General features: G+C 36.5%; 1 protein-coding gene and 1 long non-coding RNA gene across 4 annotated transcripts in view; one reads left to right on the forward strand and one right to left on the reverse strand.

The window, feature by feature from the left end:
• Positions 1-21,672, reverse strand: part of LOC136795894 (uncharacterized) — a 355,650-nt gene that overhangs the window by 50,290 nt on the left and 283,688 nt on the right. The window lies entirely within an intron of this gene.
• LOC106686836 (putative fatty acyl-CoA reductase CG5065) lies at positions 1,598-21,564 on the forward strand. 3 transcript variants are annotated; one of them, XM_014430396.2, is made up of 10 exons: positions 1,598-1,647; positions 3,448-3,644; positions 4,018-4,125; positions 5,908-6,048; positions 6,550-6,698; positions 7,272-7,381; positions 12,365-12,542; positions 13,540-13,785; positions 13,861-14,124; positions 20,255-21,564. In XM_014430396.2, exons 1-10 carry the CDS (start codon positions 1,623-1,625, stop codon positions 20,346-20,348), a joined length of 1,512 nt encoding a protein of 503 aa, XP_014285882.1. In that variant the 5' UTR covers positions 1,598-1,622; the 3' UTR covers positions 20,349-21,564. The 3 variants fall into 3 exon arrangements, with proteins under 3 accessions (XP_014285882.1, XP_014285881.1, XP_014285883.1); XM_014430395.2 differs by having other exon boundaries at positions 12,365-12,551; positions 20,255-21,562; XM_014430397.2 differs by lacking the exon at positions 1,598-1,647 and adding an exon at positions 2,221-2,300 and having other exon boundaries at positions 12,365-12,551; positions 20,255-21,561.

A 21,672-nucleotide genomic window follows, 5' to 3' on the forward strand; every position in this document is an offset into this window, starting at 1 on the left:
GTTAAAGCCGTTTTGATCTAAGGCAGCAGTAAAACATGTTTTCATATTTAACGCAAATCTGGATATTAAAAAATAAAAATGGATACATTATTGGTAATACAACTCCAAATAAGTATTTCTTAAAACTTTTATCAGCATTTAATTACCTTGCATGTGATTGTACATAGCTTACCTTAAAATTTATACTTTTTTTATTATGCAAAAATAAAAAATAATTCTCATAAATAGAAATAAAATTACCTTATCGCTAGATATAAAAAGTTAAAGGACTGATTTAATCAAAATCGTAATTCTTTTTGTGGTGTCTACAGTGGTACAAGTTTTTAAAATTTATATGTGTTATTCACCTTCCAGTACAAACGTCAGTGTAGAAAAAGTATCTTTCTATTTGTCAAATACTGGACTCAAGAAAAACCTTCATGTAGTTGTAGCGGTAGAGGAAAGGCATTTGCATTGGTTAATTTGGTTTATAAACCGATGATGTAATAAAAGTTTTATATGAGACATCATTAATTAAAACAAAAATTTTAAACTTTCCAGGTTACCTCATAATCGAACAACAACGTATTGAATATTAGGAATTTAACCGTCAGTATATTACGTTTACAAAGATTTTTTCGGATATAAATACATTTATACAATTGGCCTTGTTGACGTATCTTCGAAAATTACAGTAAGTAAACAAAATAATGATAATGAACATGAATATGGCCTGAATTATTTTATTAAATGATATGGGATGATTAGCAAGATTACCTCGAATGACTATAGAATGGAAGCGAAATGCTAAATATCCCACATGTGATCTAAGACCCTTAATTGACTTCAACAAACCACATAAATAATCAGTGTAGTAAAACAATAGATCTATTAGAAACATTATTCCTGGCCGTGAATAGAAAATCACGTTCAAACACGAGGAAAAAAAGGTGAATACTTATTCATAAGGCCAATTCCACTTTAAGGATGTCTAATACGTCGTAAATATAAAATTCACAGTTCTTTTTGAGAAACTAAGCTAGAAAAATCTAAATGGGAAAAACGTATTTTTTAGATTTATTTGTTTTTTTAAATCATAAAATATTATGCAGAAAAGGATATTTTGACTAAGATTATAGACTTTAAAAAAATTTGGCAGTCTTGTGACTGGTCAACTGAAGTGAAACTGCCGGAAACAAGTAATTCATTAATTTTATTTTTCATTATGCATTTATATTTATATTTTCAATTTATGCAATAGCATTTTTATCCTAATCAAAAGTAAATGTTACTAACAGCTATTATTATAAAGTTATCTCACTTCAATTTCATAAACAGTAAAAAACTTGCCATAAACAAATCCACAAAAAAAAAAAGGTTTTAGGCGAGAGCCACGGGGGAAACAATGTACCGTCTAAGACGGGAACGTTCTGGACAAAGAAAAATGACTACACCTTACATGTTCTCTTAAACCACAATAAAATTTCAAATTTGATATTATAATTATTTACCCTAACAATGTAGCCTTTGGCGCTATCATTTCAATATTCAAATCTCGTCTATGTGGAAAGTAGTTTCCCATAACATCCATTTCTGCTCAATTATTTCCCAGGAGAATAGTAACATTATATGTATCTTTTCTGATGATGCACATTCACGAAGTTTTAGGTATTCATAAAAAGAAATAATATGTGTTAAAAGCTTGCAATAAAGTCCTTCAAATCCTATGATAAACAAATATAAAAATAGAACTATTTACTGTACTATTATTAAAATAGAATAGTTAAATAAATAAGTCAATTATAGCAAGTAGGTTGGTCGATGTCATGACTTGACATGACTTGTCAAAGGCCTCCTTCCCCACCGGACCCGCCACACTAAAACCCCCAAGGAGCGACGGTCCTATATCACCATTGAAATATTTTCTTAAAACGGGAAAAGGAGACATAAGATATTTAAAAAGCCTCTGATATTTGAAAACGCCGTGAATTAAATTGAAGATTAAATTAATTAAAAAAATAAATAAAAATTATAGAAGATTTTTTTTTTAATGTACATTATTATTTTGTACATTTCTTAACATTATATCGATTTTTTTTAAAAATACTAAACAATTACAAGGGAAAACTTAACTCCTAGGAGAGAAACTATTTTAATAGACTTATAATTCATGTTGCATATGAATTCTGATTTAATGAAGCAAACCATGAATGACGTTTTCAAATCACAGAATTTCATATGTTTCATGTAGCCATCAGTAGGTATAGTAGCTCAGTTACCAATCCACGAACTGAGCTGACAACACCTCATAGGAAACAATAGTAAGTATGGGAAAGTCTACTAGTCAGTTGACCTAAGGTTGACTAGGTCAGTTTTTTTCAATCATTTAAAGCTTCTGAAATAATAACAATGCTCTCAATGTTCTCTTGTACGAACACTTTTTTGGTCCAAAAATACTTGTTTTTTTTTTTAAATATAACAATTACATTTTTAATTAATATTTCGGTTTTTTTCATGAAATCAAATATTTCTTAAAGATAGTTGCATAGAAAAAACTGTAGTATTTTTTACGAAAATAAAATAAATTAAACTAAAAAAATAAATGGTATGTTTTTAATGACTGTAAAAATATACAGTCACCAAAGCTATATATAACCCTCTCTCACTGCTATTAAATAACACTCTTTTTTTTTTCACCTCCTCAATATATGTTTTCAATGTAAAATTTTTGTTTTTATTTTATTTGATCATATATTATAAACATCAAGAAAAGTATGGATTAATTACATTTATCATTATCAAATTGAATATGCAAACATTGTTCAATTATCTTTTGAGAACAATGCGTCTGTCGGATTTAAGTAATCCGAATTTTTCGGATCTTTTTTTGAGTTTGTATAAAATCGGGGTCGGGGGCATTTTTTGAGCCTCCCCTTAATCACCTATCCTGGCATACAGGCCAGAACCTGGCTTGCCTCTATTAGCATGCTACAGCCGAAGACATGTTAGCCAGCCGCCGATCGAGAGAGACGTTTTTTACATGGCTTTCTTCATTTCGCCCACTGCACACCTCGACGAGGGAAGCGGCCAAAGGAAGCAGAAGTAACCGCGGCAGTGAGACTTCTAACCCTGTCACCAGATAAGCCATATTCCTTTATTTATGAGACCACCCTCTGAAATCAATTTATATTTAACATTATAATAATTTGTATTAACACACTAACACGAGTTGCCCCTCCAGAGAATCGTACTTTTATTAGAAAGAAATATAAGTGTTATTGATGAGCAGAAAGTCTCACAAATTTCAACCCCCCCCCCCTTTCCACACTAATTTAAACAGTATTTTCAACATACATTCGGGATACCTGAAGTAAGACACGGACAGGTCCCGATGTATAAATCATCAAGATAAACCATTCCATTAAATAAATTGTTTAATTGTAATATTTTTTAATGATTTTTTTTTAGATATGAAGCCTTCAACTATAAAGGAATACTTCGACGGGCAGTCGATATTTATAACCGGAAGCACAGGGACATTGGGAAAGATTCTAGTGGAGAAGATACTTAGGTGTTGCCCGGGAGTAGCAAGAGTATACTTACTCATCAGGGAGAAGAAAAATATACCAATTGCAGAAAGATGGAAGCAAATTACAGACTTACCAGTAATATAAACTTCACTATTTAATTCAATAGAATAAATTGAGCCCGTATTTTTGTGCAGTAAAAAACCCAAAATGTGAAAAATCGTGTATTAAAAAACTAAAAATATGTAAGAAAAAAACACCAAATCCTGCATTATTAAACTTTATTATTTATTAATTATATTATAGATTAATTTATATATGACTAAAAACCTAAAACTTTGTCCACCATTTAAGAGCTACGAAGAAGCTTGAATAACTTCATATTCATATTATAGAAACTGGATTTCAATTCCACAGATGAATTTATCAGACATGATATTAAAGCGGTATAAATATCTAATAGCTGAAACCAACAAGGCCAATGATTATTAATTTTTTTTAATTTTTACAGTTGTTCGACGTACTGAAGGAGACGAATCCTAAAGCATTAGATAAAGTCACTCCGGTACAAGGGGATTTAGTAACAGACAACATGGAGCTATCAAAAGAAGATGAGCAGGTACAAGTTTGTTCATGCATTTTATATTCTTTAATGTAAATATAATGTAAATGTTTAAAGTAATTCATGTTCAAACTTTAATGTAAGTGAAACTGTAAATATTAATACAATTAAATTTACCAGAAAAAACAAATCAGAGTTAGCATATTAAATAATACTGCATTTTCATAATTTATTTTTGAATTTAAAGTGAGCCATGTATTTTATTTAACTATTGCCTATTTTATATTGAACTTACTACTAAAACCAGTCGACAGTATTTTAACTTAATGTTAAGACGAATTCTTACAAGCTCCAATACTTATTATATTTATATGTAATAAAATCCGACGTATTTTATCCCCCCTTGTCACATTACAAACCGACCCTCTCCAATCACAATAAAAATATTGAGAATGGAATTTGAATCAGTGGTGAATAAATTTTAAGATATGAACTTATTATTTTATTTTATTATATTTACAGATTTTATATTGCAAACATTGTGTAATAATCAGAAGCTATTAATGTTTTGAAATGTAAAAATTATTTTCTTTTATTTGACTTTTGTATATTTCTTTAATTTTTATTTAGAATAGAAATTTATACTATTTTGTCTACGGACTTTATATTTATTTATGGTATACTAGATATTTTATAAATTAATTAATTTTTTATTTTATTTTTATGTAAGAATTGTTTTCTTATAATTGTAAATTTATATTTATTTTTATTTTATTTATCTAAACAGAACGTGTATAAGAAGAAAATTGAATTTCTATCCATCTATCTAAATACACAAGTTTGCGATTTACTCCTACAAAACAACTCACCATAAATAAAAGCATAATAACGAAGAAACAAACATTGATTAACATACTTTTAATTGAACTATCACATACAAAAATAAATACTATAATAAAAAGATTTGAAAACACTGTGTATCTTCAAAACTGTCACACTTTTATTAATGAACTAGTAATCTGTTAGAATTTGTACACAATTCAGCGTTACATCATTTTGTCCCTAATACGGCAAAACTCAATGATTTAAAATTGGTTGGTCGACTTAGATCTATATTTCATATATAAATCTTATTGGCCCAGTAAATCTGAAAACATAAATTGTTCTTTTCAGGAAAACAATTTATTAATTTATTTTTGAGTAGAACTACATAATACAGATGAATATAGTTAAAAATTCGGTTTCTCAACTGAAGCTTATCTGTATCTATCTTTAGATTAAATTTCTTAGAATCTATCAAAAAATGACACTATGATTTACTTCATGGCTGTAAATCACATTTTTATGAGTGACTAGTTAAGTGTTACAAATTGTAAACAATCTAGCAATAAATCATTTCGTCCCTGCTAAAACAAAACTCATTCATTCATAGTAAGTAGGTGGACTCGCACCTACATTCCATATTTAGATCATCGCTACCGAAGAAAAATACATAGAATCTTTTTCTTTTTTTTTAAATTGTTTGATATTTCTTCTTTAATAGAAGTAGAACCATAAAAAAAAATCTTGTAGGAAGAAAGTCTGGGTGGTGGGTAATAAAGCTATCAAAATAGTAAAATAAAACTATTTATTGTTAACCAACGGTTCCCCCCATTCATATACAATCTTCTTCATACGGTCTACAACCTTCTTCCAATAAAAATAAAATCTTGTTAATTATTCGATCTTGGCCCAATGTAGTGAGATTTTTGCCTCCACATAAATCACCTTGTTCCATTATTTAACTACAATTTATATAAATTAATAAAGTGCATTGAATCATTATTTTTTTTTTTTTAGAATCTAATAGAAAACGTCACTATGATTTACCACATGGGTGCAATGGTACAATTTACTGATAGCTTGACTTTAGCTTTTGAAAACAACACAAAAGCAACTTACATGCTCCTAAACTTCGCCAGGCGTGTGAAAAACCTTCAAGTAAGTACTCAACAATCAACTGCTAAACTAATTTACACATTGAATCAACCATAATAGCTACGCATTCATGTAATTTTGTTGAAATACATATACTCAGTAGCAATTCATTGAATACATTATATTAATAAAAACATTCATTATTAAAGATGCTTGTAACATAAAATTGGTATTTAATCGGTTTATACTGTTATTGCAATAATTTATCAAATATTATTTCATTTTAGAAATAATTATTTAATACTGAAGATAACATAAGAGAACTGTTAAATACTAATGATTTAGAACAAATGGTGTTCAAAATAAACAAATTTACCTAGAGGTAAAATTAATAATTAAAATAATTAGATAACTAACTAAAATTAGTAAATTTAATTATCTTACCTACACTATAGATATATAAAAAGTACTTATAGCCAAAACAAAAACTGTATGTTTGATAATTAAAATTTTGATTGTAAATTTTACTATGTCACCTATACATTAGAGATATTTTTTCTCTAGTTATTTGTGTACGTGTCCACTGCATTCTGCAACATGAACATTCCATGTGATAAAGCAGTGGAAGAAGTTATTCCTGCAACGTTGGACTGGCGGCTGATGATGAAGCTTCTGGAAAGTCAACCTTTAGTACTGGACGCTCTCAAAGAAAAGTAAAGAAAAATAATGATAAAATAAACGGAAAGTATCTTTTACTAGATTATAGGATTTTAAGTAACTGTGGAGTCATCTAAACGGAAGTAAATAAACTCCTCGTAAGCATTTGGCAAACCTGCTCCATTAGCACTGAGAACCATAAAAACACCAGAGACCAGAGATATATTTCACACCAAATCTCAACACACTAACCATATAGAAAGATAACACTTCACTTTCAAATAAACGAACGTACATCAACAATCCAATAGGACATTCCTCAAGTTTTGTGTCAGCATTCCCAATCCAGAATAAACAGTCCTATTTTCGATCTCCAAGTTCTTTGAAACTTGTTAGATCTGGTACACCCTGAGGCTTATGTATAAATTCTTCATATGACTTACCTCTTTAATAAGAAAATTTAGAATTTTCTTCCTATTAATGTAAAAGAAGAAAAAAAAAATTTAATTTTAAAAGAAACAAGAAAATTATAAAAATATATAAAGTTTATCATATTTTCAAGCATAAAAAATAATACCTTCATATACTCAAAATAGAATATAATTCCTGTTAAAATTTTCATTTTTCAGACTCTTAAGTGGTCAGCCGAACCCATACACTTGGAGCAAATGGCTTGCAGAACAAATAGTGAACGATTACAGAGTTTATTTTCCGACTATTATTGCAAGACCTGCAGCAGGTAACGAATTCTAATGATTTAATTTTATAAAATTAATGGTTGTAATAATTAGAATATTTTAGCGCTAACAAAAAAGAAAAATTAGGAAAGAAAAAAAAAATTCTCACCGAGATGAGAAAACTCCACGTGTGTTCATGTCACTGGTATTGCAATTATCAATTGTTCAATGTGAACATTCATCGTTTTCTGAGCTCACAAACACTTTCGATAGTGTCCACACTGTGTTCCCTAATTATAATCACCCTGAAAGGATCCTCATAGCGTTGCAACTCGTTTTCCATGTTGGTCCCTATCCCTATTTTACCAATATCATCCTGGACCTTGAGGTTGTTCCGCGAAACGTGTTTGCCTTTTTCGTCCGCGATTCGTTTTCTTACCTTTTCCCACATCCTTTTTAATGCTATACTGTTACTTATAGTCTCCCTCTAACCCAGCGCCGTGTTTCTCTGTTTCCGATTCAGGAGTCCAAAAAAATCTTCAAATGGAGAGAACCCCGTTTCCGTGTGGATTGAGTGGCAATAGGCTGCTAACGCTCTTATCATAGCCTCATTCTAGTTCGACTCCATGCGGGGGATGCATATCTCAAGATACCCACAACTACTCCTTTATAGATAGATGGTCGATGTTGCTGGGTACCTGAGGCCCCAAAATGCGCCTCCTATACGATTGAGTCCATTAAGAGCAAGGGCTACTCTACTTCTCATGTAGTCTAAATGAGGTATTAGATTTAACTTTCTCCCAAGCCTTACGCCAAGGTATATCACAACTTCACTGGGTCGTATCTCTTCTCCTTGTATCCTGAGAGTAATAGGGTGGGCCCTGTCTGTCGTACCCCTTAAGAGTATAGCTTGAGTCTTGGCAGCAGCCATCTCCAACTTCTTCTTCTCACACCACGCTCCTATCAGGTTGGCGCACCGACCAGCTTCATCTTTTAATCTGGCTCTGTTGTTCGACGCTACTACTACAGCAAGGTCATCTACATAAGCTGTGGCAGGGAACCGCTCCTCTTCAAGCACCCCCAACAGCTCGTCAAAGACCAATTTCCACAGAGCAGGACCAAGGACAGAGCCCTGAGGGCAACCTCTTTCCACGGTATCTTCGATTTCATAGAAGTTACCATGTATATTTATCGTTCTGTTGCAAGGTAACTCTTTAAGAGGTCGTACAAGTTGCTCGGGGTCTCATATTTTTGCAATTGCTGGAGTACGCTCGGCCACCACACGCTATCAAAGGCAGAAGATATTTCAAACAGGAGGAGCATAACATACTTCTCCGCCCTCTCTTCAACGTCACGGCGGACTCTCAGTAAGGCGTCTACGGTTCCTCTGTCTTTAGTGGATCCGTACTGGCGTGGATGGGTAGCTCTTGAGAAGACTGGTCTTAGGCTCATGAACATCATGGTTTCCAACACTTTGCTTATTACGGGGAGGAGGCATATGGGCCTATAAGACTTGGCTAACTGCTTATCCTTATCTCCTCCTTTGTAAATGAGCTTAACCTCAGCAATTTTCCAGCTTGTTGGAAAGTGTCCTCTATCCAGACAGTCATTGAACACCTCTAACAGGTTTTCTTCAATGTAGGGGATGCTGTGGTTTAACATTAGCGCGTCAATCATGTCTAAACCAGGAGCACGACCAGTCCTTTGCTTATCTACAGCAACATGGAGATCTCATATGTCCCACAGTGGGCACAAATCCATACCAGGTGGATATATCATGGCGTCCCTTATGAATCTATCCTCTTCATTATCTAGGGATGGGTCATCCATGGGGTAAGTTTCCTCGATGAATATCTTAGACTTACACTTACTTATCCATATATAAAGTTAAGCTTCCTCACAAGCAGAACTTTAAAAAACAGAGAAAAAAGACCGTGAAAAAAAAGGAGTCTTTAACTACCCCACCCATTGCAGAGGGGCCTATAGTCAGTGCGTACTTTCTCCCGAACACCTACAGTGGTCAACAGCTAACTGTATCTGGTTTCCGTCTCCTTCAGGCGCCTACTAGCGTACGCCACAGGGCGATCTCCTTCTTCGCGTACTCACTGGCGTCCGTAGTGATATTGAATTGTCGAGTGAAGCTCGAAAATGCAAGGAATGACTCCTGCTGCAGCTTCTACATGCACCGCCTGATATTATCTTCCACCATCGGAGTAATGAACACCTTTCTGCTTTTAGTAGGACGAGAAATTCCACCATTTCTGATACGAATCGCCTGTAATAATTCAAAATTTCCACCAATCTCCGAACTCCTTTCACATCCCTAGGCACCGTCATCTTCCTTATCTCTGCAACTTTATCGGCGTCGGGTTCAAATCCCTCCCTCGAAATTGTGTGTCCCAAAAAAATTATTTGTTCCATCTACAACAATGATTTCTCTAGCGATATTTGAGCCCAAATTTCGTAATTCTCTTAAATACACTGTGCAAATATTTCACGTGTTCTTCCTTGTTCTTACTGAACACTAGGAGATCGTCCGTATAAATCTGGCATACAGATTCGTCAATTCACATCAAAAACTCATCCATTAGACGCTGAAAGGTTATGGGTGCATTTTTTAAACCAATTTTGTAAGATATAGAGTATTTTATAAGATCATAGAGTCCTCTTTCGAATCTGAATGCCGTGTTACGTTGATCCTTAGGGTGCATTTATGTTTTGATGACATCCGGCCTTCAAGTCCAATGTGCTCAATAACGTCGCCCCGTCAACCTCAGCCTGTCAAAAATGTCTTCAAATCTGGTGATCGGATTCTTTTCGTCTATGGTATTTTCGTTCAGCTTTCTGTAATCTATCACCACTCTGTACTCTTCAGTAGTTTTACCTGTCGCGCTCTTCTTTATAACCGCTTACAATGGAGTATTGTATGTGAATGTACTATCAATAATAATTCCCTGGTGTTTTAAACTTTGAGCTCGACGTAGCGCCTGCGGGTATTTCCTTTCTTTCACCTATGTAACCTTATTTTCTTTTAGTATGATCTCATAGACTGTCTTCACGGTTCCCCCGAGCATGTCTCCTTCTTTAAAAAAATATCTCCATATTCTCTCCGACCCGGGCGCTCTCGGTTCTTCTTTGTCGATGACATTTGTACATTTTACCCTTCAACCTATTCTCCTTTCTCCTTTCTCCTTTGATATTATAAACCTAAACACCCACGTGTTCGTCACACCGAACGATCACTTTGTATTACTTTGACAAACTATCTACATGTAGTAACTCCAAATCCCACTCTACCTCAAAAGGGTGATCTAGGATGATCAATTTACATTGACATTTCTAAATCTTGTGTGTCCTTTCTCTATCACACAGCTTTTGCAAGACTTCTTGGCACATGATGGTGTTGGAACTGCCGGTGTCTACCAGGCACCTTACTCCTGCTATCTCTACTATAGGCAGACCGCTGCTCTTTTCCTTCACTTTATAATTCAGCAGTGTGCGGTCGCCCTTCCAATGACATCCCCTTCAGATTTCTCGCGTCTTCCTCTCTCCAGTCCCTAACCTCCATTCTCCTCTGTTCCTTCGTTTCTATCATCTTGTTTTCACCTTGTCCCCTTGACTACTTCGACTTCTTCCTAGTTCTCTAATGCTCCTGATGCTAAGGTAGATTCATCTGAAGATTTAACGAAACTACAGTGGCATTTCAGTATATGTTGAGCGTTGATCTTCATTGGTTCGCTACGGTCCAAATCTCTTCTTAGGTACAGATATGGGCACTGTATGGCTGTGCCCCTCATTTCCGCATTCGAAGCATTTCGTGCGCGGGCAATGTGCCACTAAATACCCAATCTTTCCACAACCGTCTACCAACCAACCTTCTTATCACGTGCCACTTGCGGTCCTCCCGTCGACTATTGTTTCTGGGTTTAGCTTGGCTTCTTCTGTTTTCTTGGTTGATAGCTATCTACCATCTTCGTGTTCTCTCCAGCTCCAATGGTTGGGCATGTTTCTTGGTCGTAGGTATTCTATCTGGGTCTCTTCTACTTCCATTCGAGCCTCCACCCCTCTAGCGCTTGTTTCTATGAGATCTTGAGCAATTCCCCCAAACGAGCGCTCTCTTGGAAATCCGTCCTTCTTCCCTAGCTCCTATGGCAACTGCATCTTTAGTGCCATGGGTGAGAATTGCACCCGACCATCTATCTGGATTGTTTCCATTATTTCGATGAGTTTATCTTGTATTCTGTTAAAGCGTGACAGAAGTTTCGTGGCATATTGCCCACTAGACTGTTTCGGTGTCTTTGTCTCCCTGAACATCATTAATATGTCCTCCTCAGGTGCCCATCCTTATACTACGAACGCCTTCTTTAATCTTTCCTTGCAAACAACCTTTTTCTATTGTTATTGATCAAATGATAATAATAATAGGCATCAACAATATAAAAAATAAAGAAAGAAAAAAATAAGTTAAAACACATTTAAATAAAATGAACATCAAGTAATAATTTATTAAATTAAAAAAATATCTAAAATAAATATTAAAATACTGTATCACTAAATAGAAAAGAAAAAAGACAAAGCTAGATTTTCCAGTCCAAAACGTAAAATACAATAAAAATTTCTGGGCTTCATTAACACTATTCAACATCTACTGAGAAAAAAAAAGGTATTGTATAATTGAATAGGGTAGCTCACTGATAAGGCACTGGGATAAAAAAACCCAAGGGTTCAATACCGGCTGTGGCGGATAATTATTTTCTGTTTCACTGTAGTCCTAACTTAGCACTGAGGGTCGAAGCCTGAGGGTTCGCCCAGCCTAACAAAGTGGGTATCCTAAATAGAGTAAAATTCTGGCTGCTAAGTGCGATTCTTACCATACCACTAACTTGGGCTACCGTTGGTCAAGTTAGTTCCTTACAAAGTACTGCAGCTCTAACCCTTCGTGGGTAGCACTGGTAATAGATTTAATTTTTATTTTTTGTATAACTGAATAAATTTGGATTTTTGGCGAATAAAATTTCTAAAATATCTGATTTTGTTTTAAATAGTGTGCTCAACCATCAGAGACCCATTTCCAGCATGGATCGACACCATTGGCATATGCGGGATAGTACATGCTGCAGCCTATGGGATATTGCGAATCATATATACGAGATGGGACAGTTATCTAGACTATATTCCAGCAGACGCAGCAATAAATGCGATGTTAGTGGCAGCGTGGAAGAAGTACAAAGAGCAAGTTATTTATTCAATTTATTTATTATATATATATACATTACTTGCTCTTTATATTAATCAATTATAATAAATTAGATCCATTTAACCTTACCTCTTTATTTATTTATTTTACATCTCAAACTAGACCGTTCTAGTTGACCATGGATTAATTGTCGAGGAGATGGTCGGGGGTTACGGTCAGTAAATAAATATCCAAATTTATTTGCTTATTATTATATTCATTTTTATATTTCTCTGAGTGATGTTAATCTCTTTTTTGTTTTTTAGCCTGAATGAAGATCTTAAATTCAGGTGGAAACGTCGGCACAAATATTGTTTTTAGATTAATGATTATTTGAGAGTGGTTTATTTCATTACTAACACAAACAATTTTGATCCACATAAACTCTCAACTTTTATTTTCAAAACCTCTCTAACGTTTCGGGCCTCAGGCCTGGTTTGGAGTATTTTTGAAAATAAAAATTGAGAGTTAATGTGGATCAAAATTGTGTGTTAACAATATTGTTTTTGTTTTTTGTGTTTATTTGCTGCCCGCTCCCCCCCCCACCATCTTCTCCACACACCTACATCGCAAATGTTTTCGACTAACTTGGCCATTATCAACGAAAATCACAATTTTTTTAACCTATCACGGAGTCATCACCTATTTATTCTATTACTGAAGCCGGGAGTCGACCCTGTGAGTTCAGGAGCCCTCCAAGGTCCACCCAGCCTCATAAATAGATACACTTATTTGGTAAAAATCTGGCAGTCGAGTGTGACTTTGACTAAATCAGTTAAAAACAAGCATCTAAATATTGGAAAGTAAATATTTTTTCAGCTTGCTTTTCCACACCGAAGATTTTAACCTTTATAAGAAATTTCACTAGGTTACAGCAAATCACAGAAGACTTGGCAGAAAAAACGTGATTACTGATCTAATTAGCTATAAAGTCTTAATCTCAATGAACAGTTTTAACTCTGTAAATTTATGTCTCTGTTACAGACCATCTCCGGAACGTACAGATGTCTATAACTGCTGTATGGTTAAAGATGTTTCCATAATTACTGAGGATTATCAACGATATGGAAGAGCTATAGTCGAGAATGCACCTTCGAAGCACATTGTATGGCCATATCATTGCTTCGTAACCACTAACGAGCTGTTGTACAGAATAATGTTTATATTGCTCCAAGTAGTGCCGGCGGCTTTAGTCGACCTAGTAAATTTGTTGCAAAATAAGAAAATATGGTAAAAAATTTAAAATTATATTATAAATTTATCAATCATTAAATAACTTGAGGTACTTACAACGCACCGTTCCAGGGCCCTGAAACTTACAACAAAAATGGCAAATTTGACTAGAGTATACAAGAAATTCATAGCAGTACACCTGGAATTTCCAAACGATAAATACAAAGCTCTTAACGACGTCATACCAGAAACAGAATGGGACAGTTTCAATACAGTGTACGAGGATCTGACAAATGAAAAAATAATATCTTTCGGCTATGAATCAATCAAAAAATACTATCTCAAAGAAGAAACCAATGAAAGAAGTGTGATTAGAAACAAGAGGCGATTGTTTTGGTGAGTATAATTAGAAATGTCTGGTGAAATGAGTGGTGTGATTTATAAGTATGATTATATATGATGATAAATTATATATAACATATATAATACGTAAATGGATGTAATAATGAAACGTATGTAAACCAATTCGATTTCATTTTTAATTTGTTAATTGCTATTTACAACTGTATTAAAATATATACAACCAATAACTTTAATACTATGCAATGGCATATGACACAGACAAGTGAGAATCTACTCATTGATGGAACCCCAATAATATTTCTAGAGGAGAGGAAGAGGTCATCTTCTTTTCACACGCCTAGGAGGATTATCAGGTAATGTAGAAGAAGCCAGATTAGAAACAATTCGATCTGGATGGTTGTGAAGTTTATCAAGGAAGGATTGGTGTCTGGTTCTGGCCAACTAGGCAACATAATATTAAGGTTAAGATTCTGATAGATGATTTGATTTATTATAAAGTAAAAAGCATTAAGGATTTTACGAAGGATTTTAGACTATAAGGATTAGATGCAAAAGGAATTTGATCTCTTGAGCATGAATTGAGTCCCAAAGCTCAACTCCGTAAATCCATATGGGTCTTATTATAGTAATATAAATGAGTCTTTGGTAATTAATCGGAAGTTTAGACCGTTTGTCTAGTCACTGCTGTACTAGTCGGAATCGACGAGCCTTTTCATGTCTTTTCTGTCTTACTGAACGGTTAATGTAGGTCAGGAAATCTTGGGTTTACGACGAAGGGATCAATTGAATTTATTTTATTCCTCTAGTTTTGACATCATTCCGCAAGTGGTGGTGATAAAAGATTGGAGGGTTTGGGATTTAATGGAAGAGTCATTACTCAAAATAATAGAAATGTTTCATCGACATACGTGTTGAGGATAGTGTTAGGATGCCAGCTGTAAAAACTGTACAGAGGATAGGTCTAAGGAAGTAACCCAGAGGTACACTAGCAAACTAAATAAAGAGGGATGAATGAGCGCCTGTGTAATTTAGTTGAAATAATCTGTCGGAGAGATAAGAAAGGATAGTGAGAAAGTATGTAGGGGGTAGGATTTTACGGATCTTGTATAGCAGTCCCGGGTGCCAGATTCGATCAAAAGCCTTGGTCTACATCAAGAAAGGAACCCGAGCAGTACATTTCGCGCCCCAATGCAACCGAGACAACATTAACCACACGATGGCATTGCTGAATAGAAGAGAGGGATATTCGGAATTCAAACTGGTGATATGGGATTATGTTGTTGGAATTTAGAATGGGGTAAAGGGGTTGAAGATAAGAACAGGAGAATGGGAATAGGAATTGGAATTGGATAATTGCTGCCATGGGTAAGGAAAATGTGTGGATCGGAGTAAAACATTAAAGATGTATGTGAAGAATAAAACAGATTTCCGAAGAATATGCGATGTAATAATAATAACTCCACTTAAATGCCTAAATAAATGAAGTTTTGACTGATTAGTAACCTACAGGTATTTGATTTTATCGTTCCACAACTGTAAATATATCATTAATTAATAATAATGTAATAAAACCAAACTATTTCATTTAAACAATATTTAGTATAACACATACTTCTTCAAAATTATAAACAATTTAAAACAATAACTTCTTAATCTCCAACGTTTTGGACCTTAAGCAATTATCAAGGTTTTAATATTATTCATCGTTTTTATCTGCATTTTGTCCATCAACAATAATACAATATCTTCACTACATATCTTAAAACTGACGTGTGGAGGTTTTAATTGTTTTCCATTACACTCTATTATGCCCAATTCGATTCATCTATAAAAACAATTTTATATATATATGGGGGCAGCGGTAGAAGCGTGGTAATGCGCCAGTCTACCAACTACAGGTTGCCAGATCGAATCCCGGATGAACAACTGTTCTCTGATCACCATCACTCGTAGCGCTGCACCTCTTTGTCTCTATTGGTCCCTAAGCGCCGGTAGGCAATCGACCCGATCCCCAGATTTCCCGTTATCTTGTACCTTGGTGTTTTGTCATGTCTAATCTTTTCCCACACGTCTAATCTTTTCCGCTTCGATCCTACCTTTCACTTTAACCCATATTTTACGGAGAGGTGTCCCGTTTTGGATAATTTCCACGTTCCCAGCCGTTCCCCTGTAATCTCGTCTTCGTCCGCGCATACCAAAAAGAACTTGGAAGGGAGAAAAACCTGTAACCACGTGGATGGAATGATTATATGTCGCGATCCCCCTATTCATCGCGTCGTCGAACTTTAGCCCCTTATCCAGCTGATAGACACGCAAGTGGTCGCTCAAAGTGTTGTGAAGTCGTTCGACCCCCCCTACTCTTCGAGTGCCCAGGGTGTTTAGGTGCCACTCCACGTCTAGCGCTTTCATTTCGTCCCGAATCGACGCGTTGTCAAACTCCGTACCACCAACTGACGAGATCAGACCAGGTATTCCATAAAACTGGAACCACGTGCGCATTGCCCCTAATACCGCGTCCACTGACCTGTCCGTGATTTGATGTGTCAGGGTGACTTTACTGAACAGATCGATGGCCGTGACCCATCTGTATCCCCTCCAGGTAAACCTATCTACCACCAGGTCAACTAATAGCATGTCCACCGTTGGGGTTTCCTCCTGTATTGCTTTCGGGGGGTGTCGGTCTTTCACAGTTCGTTTTAAACCCCACCAAAAATATTTCCGCCGCAGGGCCTGCATCGTCTCTGTGATCCCTCTATGATTTGTTTTACCCTGGTGGTAAGCGAGGGTCACCTCCTTCAGTTGTTCGACATCTCGTAATGTGTCCACCATTCGCATGCAAAGGACGAATGTTCTGTCCACCCCTAATTGTTCCGTCCGCCAAAGGTGTTTAATCTTTTCCCATACTACGGCATTCGCAACGTCCCAACGTATAGGTGAAATGTCTTACACGGGTTCGACGCGTCCTTGAGCCCCCTACAGATCTGGTCCTCGCTTACTCCCATAGTCGAGCAGATAATCATTATGGAGCTCCTTCCGAATTTACCGTACTCTATCTTAGTCAGCCCGGTAGTTCTAGTCTTCCAGATTATTTATTGCGACTTATCAATTATTAGCTCAGCCTGCAACATGTCCACTGGTGGATCAACACCCGAACTTTTTCCTCCCGATGCTGCCTCCGTAGCGTCTCCATCCAGACTACTCTGGCTCTCGCCTGCAGCTCTGTGGTCCGGTGTGTCCTGGTTGCTTTCCTCCCCAGGATTCCATTCCCATAGAAATTTCCGAAGATCCCCTGACGGCCCCCCTTGGTCCTCCTCAATGGCATTTACCGTGTGAAAACCGATCCGCCACCACGTTCACTTTCCCAGGTATTAGATTGCCTCGAAATTGTACTGGGACAATAGTTCCTCCCACCGGGCATCCTAGCTGAAGATTCCTTCAGTTTCCCCATCCATTGGAGGGGTCTATGGTCGGTCTGTATTTTACTTAACCTACCGAAAACGTAAGGACGGAAGTGGTCCGCGGCCCATACCATGCCCAACGATTCCCGTTCCAGACCGCTGTATCGCGTTTCCGCGTCCGTGAGTCTACGACTGGCATATGCTATTGGGCGCTCCGCTCCATCTCTCTCCCAGGGCGTATTTGCTGACACCGGTTCCCCTTGTAATTTTTCCATGCATTTCCGAATATTATTTTCCATGGTCGGTGTTACTCTCACTCGAATCCGTTTTTTTAAGAGGTCATTGATGGGGACTAAGTGTTCCGCCATCTCGGGCCCGAACCTCCTATAATAGAGCCGTCGGACCCCCCTAACGTCATTCGGAATCTTCATCCAAGGGATCGCATCTACTTTCTGCGGATCTGGCTTCACTCCATGTCGTGTACCGTGTGCCCCAAGAACGAAATCTGCTGTTGCCCCAATATTGGTTTTTCGGGTGAAAGTTTTAACCCAAACTGCCGATGGCTTCTGAACACGCTCCGCAGGAGTTCCACGTGCTCGCGTTCCGTCTTACTAAAGACCAATAGGTGGTCCATATATGTTTTGCGCATGGATTCGTCTTTACCTCTTAGCAATTCATCCATGGGCCGTTGAATCGTGATGGGCGCGATTTTAAGTCCAAAGGGCATTCTCGTGAATTCAAAATGTTCACGCTTGTAGGTAAAGTCCGTTTTAAAGCGGTTCCGAAGGTGCATCTCGATCTGATGATAACCCGTCTTTAGATCAAGGGTATTAAACACGGTCGCCCCGACCAATCGATCCAAGATGGGAATTGGGTATCGCTTGTCTACCGTGCTACAGTTTCCGGTAGTTCACCACTAATTTGTACTTCTCCTAGGTTTCCCCTGGTGCGGATTTTTTTCGTACTACCCAAATGGGCTGTTGTATGGCGACGAACTGTCCACGATTATACCCTAGGTTTTCAAATTTTCCAGCTCGTCCTGTATGTGTTTTCTAAGCGCCTGCAGGTACCTATTCACTTTGACTTAAGTCACCCTCTCCTGCTTCAATGGGATTTCATGCACGGTTCTACTCGTCACGCCCAGAGCCTCTCCGTCCCTGAAAAAAATATTCCTGAATTCCTCCATTATATCCTGTCTCCAATTTCCTCCATGTGCAATCGCACCTGTTTTCCTCCCAGAGTTAATTGCCCCCTGAACCTTGTGTTTCCTTTGTGTACGGATGGTCATTCTGCCCCCTTTTCTTGCTATTCATGATCGCCCTCTAGTTAATAAATCGCATCCTACGATAGCCTGATATTTCCGTGGCATTTTCTCTGCTAAATGAACCCACAAGTTACCCTGGATTCCCCACTTACTTAGGTCCATATCCACTTACCCTTCCACACTACATGGCCCACCCAGAGTGCTTAGTTATCATGTACATACCTGGTGACATTTAAGTGTCCTCTCCCCGTTGGTTAACCTCCTAATGGAGTGGGAACTCCAGGTATCCACCAGCCATGTCACTCCTCTAGACCGCCGTGTCTCCCTTCACATTGGATCATACCAACCCCCTCTGCTGCCACCCTCCTCAGATCTCCTCGTGTAACCCTCCTCTTTCACCGGTTGTCAGCCACCTTATACTAGGTTTCCTGTCCCGTTTCCTCATCTCCTCTTCCGGTCTGTCATTAACGCTTCTGAAGACTCCGACGACTCGCTAGACGATTTTTCTGATCTGGGCAACCCACGTCTCCTTCTGACTCTCTGGACGTTCACCTCCAAAGGTGCTCCCCGGTCCACCTCCTTCCTCCGGTAGATGTATCGGCAATGTTTTGCGATGTGCCCTTCGTCACCGCACTTGAAGCATTGCATACGGGGGCACCAGGCTACTAGGTGACCTGTTTTTCCACAGCCAAGGCATCTTCTGTCCTCCTTCCGACTACCATTGCTCGGTCTGGCCTAGTTGTTTTTTCTCTCTGCCATGCCTCTATCTCTACCTATTTCCCTCTGCTCTCTCCTTCTCCACGATGTGTCGAAGTTCCTCGGGCGGATGCAGGTAACGCTATTCCACCCTGCTTCGTCTATCTCAATTCTCGAATCCTTCTCTCGTGCGCTGGTATCCACCATCTTCAGCGCATATTCGGCGAAAGTGCGTTCTCATGGTAAGCCCTTAATTTTGTTCGTTTCCTTGGCAAGCTGAATCTTCAAGACTGATAATTCTCAGAAAGCTAATTCTCCAATAAACTATCTCCGTGCTTTTTGATTCCATCATCTTCTCTGTGATCAAATTGTACTGGGCAAGTAATCTCCCCGCATACTGACCATTGGTCTGTGTAGGTCGCTTCCTTTCTCGAAACAAGTGGAATATATCCTCTTCCGGAGTATATCCTGCCCCCTACATATGCCTTCTTTAATCTCTCTTTCACCGTGGGCCACGTTGTCTCCTAGTCCGCCTAGATCTGATTCAAAACACTTCTTAATTCGGCAAATGGGAGCTGCTTTTAATGAAATGCCGTCAATATCACCAAAGTTAATTGTGTAGTTTCATTTTTATTTTTATAAAAATTATAATAATAACCTTTGAAGAAATTTTAGTTTTATTCCAAATACTTCAACTATTAAATACAAAATATATTTTAATCTATTAACAAAATCTACCGCCATAAGGTAAGAACTCTGTTATTGCTTGATTTTTTATTTTGTTATTTTCTTTTTTCTTTTACAGGTTAAAAGTGATGGATGAAATTTTGATCTTCTGCTTTTGGATGATCGGAGTTTATCTACTCTACAAAGTGATAGCCTCACGATTGCCTTTCTGATGCAGTGTTTCGATTTCATCCTTCCAATATAGAAATATCGCAGAAATAAGTACGAGTCCTTCTTGTCCCAACCTAAACTGTAATATATATTTCCTGAGTCGAAAAGGGCTAAATTTGAATGATTTAAGTTCCCTCCAAGACTGTCTCAATCATTACCAGGTCTGCCCGTGACGTCAACGTTCACCATCCCCAGTTCTAGTATATTGATTATTTATGGTCAAAGTTTTTCATTCTGTTCCATGAAAAATTCATTTTGTTTTATTCTTTAATTTAAAAAATATTGGAGTTTAGGATGGACATAATACAAAATTTTCGAAATTTTTATATTTCATATTTTTTTATCTCATTATAGCTTTTAATTTGTATTTTTTAAATCGAAAATGAAAATTTTCTTGATATTTTCTTTAAAACACTTTAAATAATTCTAAATATAATAAAGAACGGTACTCAGATAAAGTTAGAGATTAAAAAAAAAAAATGAAATACAAAAATGTCGAAAAAATAAATGGGCCTAATATGACAGTAACATCATGGTGTAAATTATTAGTTGCTATCATGATACCATTTATTATCATGGCACATCTGTGGCACAAGCCATGCGTAATAGATGACAGTATATATCGCTGCTATGAAGCTGCTGCCCTTTTTTGGATTAGTAGTATTAGAATTAGTAGTACTAGAAATAGGCAGTACTAGAATTAGTTACTAGTACCTAGAATTTCTAGATGAGACAACGCGTATAGTTTACACGCAGCAGTTAAGCTGTCACGTTAAAGCAAATTTAGAGAGTAACATTTTACGACTACGACAACAACTGTCACAAAAACTGCTATGATGTAAACCGTATGATTACATTTAATGTCGCGGCAGTAAAGTAGTACTATCAAATTTGGTCTGATAATTATTAGCACCTTTGACAATAAAAAAGCTTCTATCACCTAAGCCCCGTTTATTTCATTGAAATTTTTATTTTTATAATAGTTTCAATTTTTAATTTTTTATTATTAATATCTAACTAGATACTATATTTTTTCCAGCTAAGATTAAAATTGTTAATAAGTGATTTTTTATTAAGACTTATACTTAAAAAAAATGGGGAAAATGTACAAATTATACTATAATAATAAATTTTAAAAAATGTAATTGAAAATCTTTAAATATGTCCATTTCGATGAAACTTTGTTTTTAATTTCTATATTTGGAAGTATGCGTTGTATGATGTATCAAAAATATATTGTGAAATTGTAAAGTATGTGTAGATAAGCATAAAGAATGCCCCAACTCAAGCTTCAAGTACTATCCCTACTATCCTTTCCAATTAAAA

Source organism: Halyomorpha halys, unplaced genomic scaffold (assembly GCF_000696795.3).
Source record: "Halyomorpha halys isolate HHAL.00 unplaced genomic scaffold, Hhal_1.1 Scaffold886.1, whole genome shotgun sequence".
Classification (NCBI taxonomy): Eukaryota; Metazoa; Arthropoda; class Insecta; order Hemiptera; family Pentatomidae; genus Halyomorpha; species Halyomorpha halys.

Coding starts and splice junctions, on each gene's coding strand:
- LOC106686836 (XM_014430395.2), top strand. CDS start 1,623: ATGATGCACATTCACGAAGTTTTAG. Junction 6,699..7,271: donor CTGGACGCTCTCAAAGAAAA/GTAAAGAAAAAT, acceptor TTCATTTTTCAG/ACTCTTAAGTGGTCAGCCGA. Junction 12,552..13,539: donor GCGTGGAAGAAGTACAAAGA/GCAAGTTATTTA, acceptor TCTCTGTTACAG/ACCATCTCCGGAACGTACAG.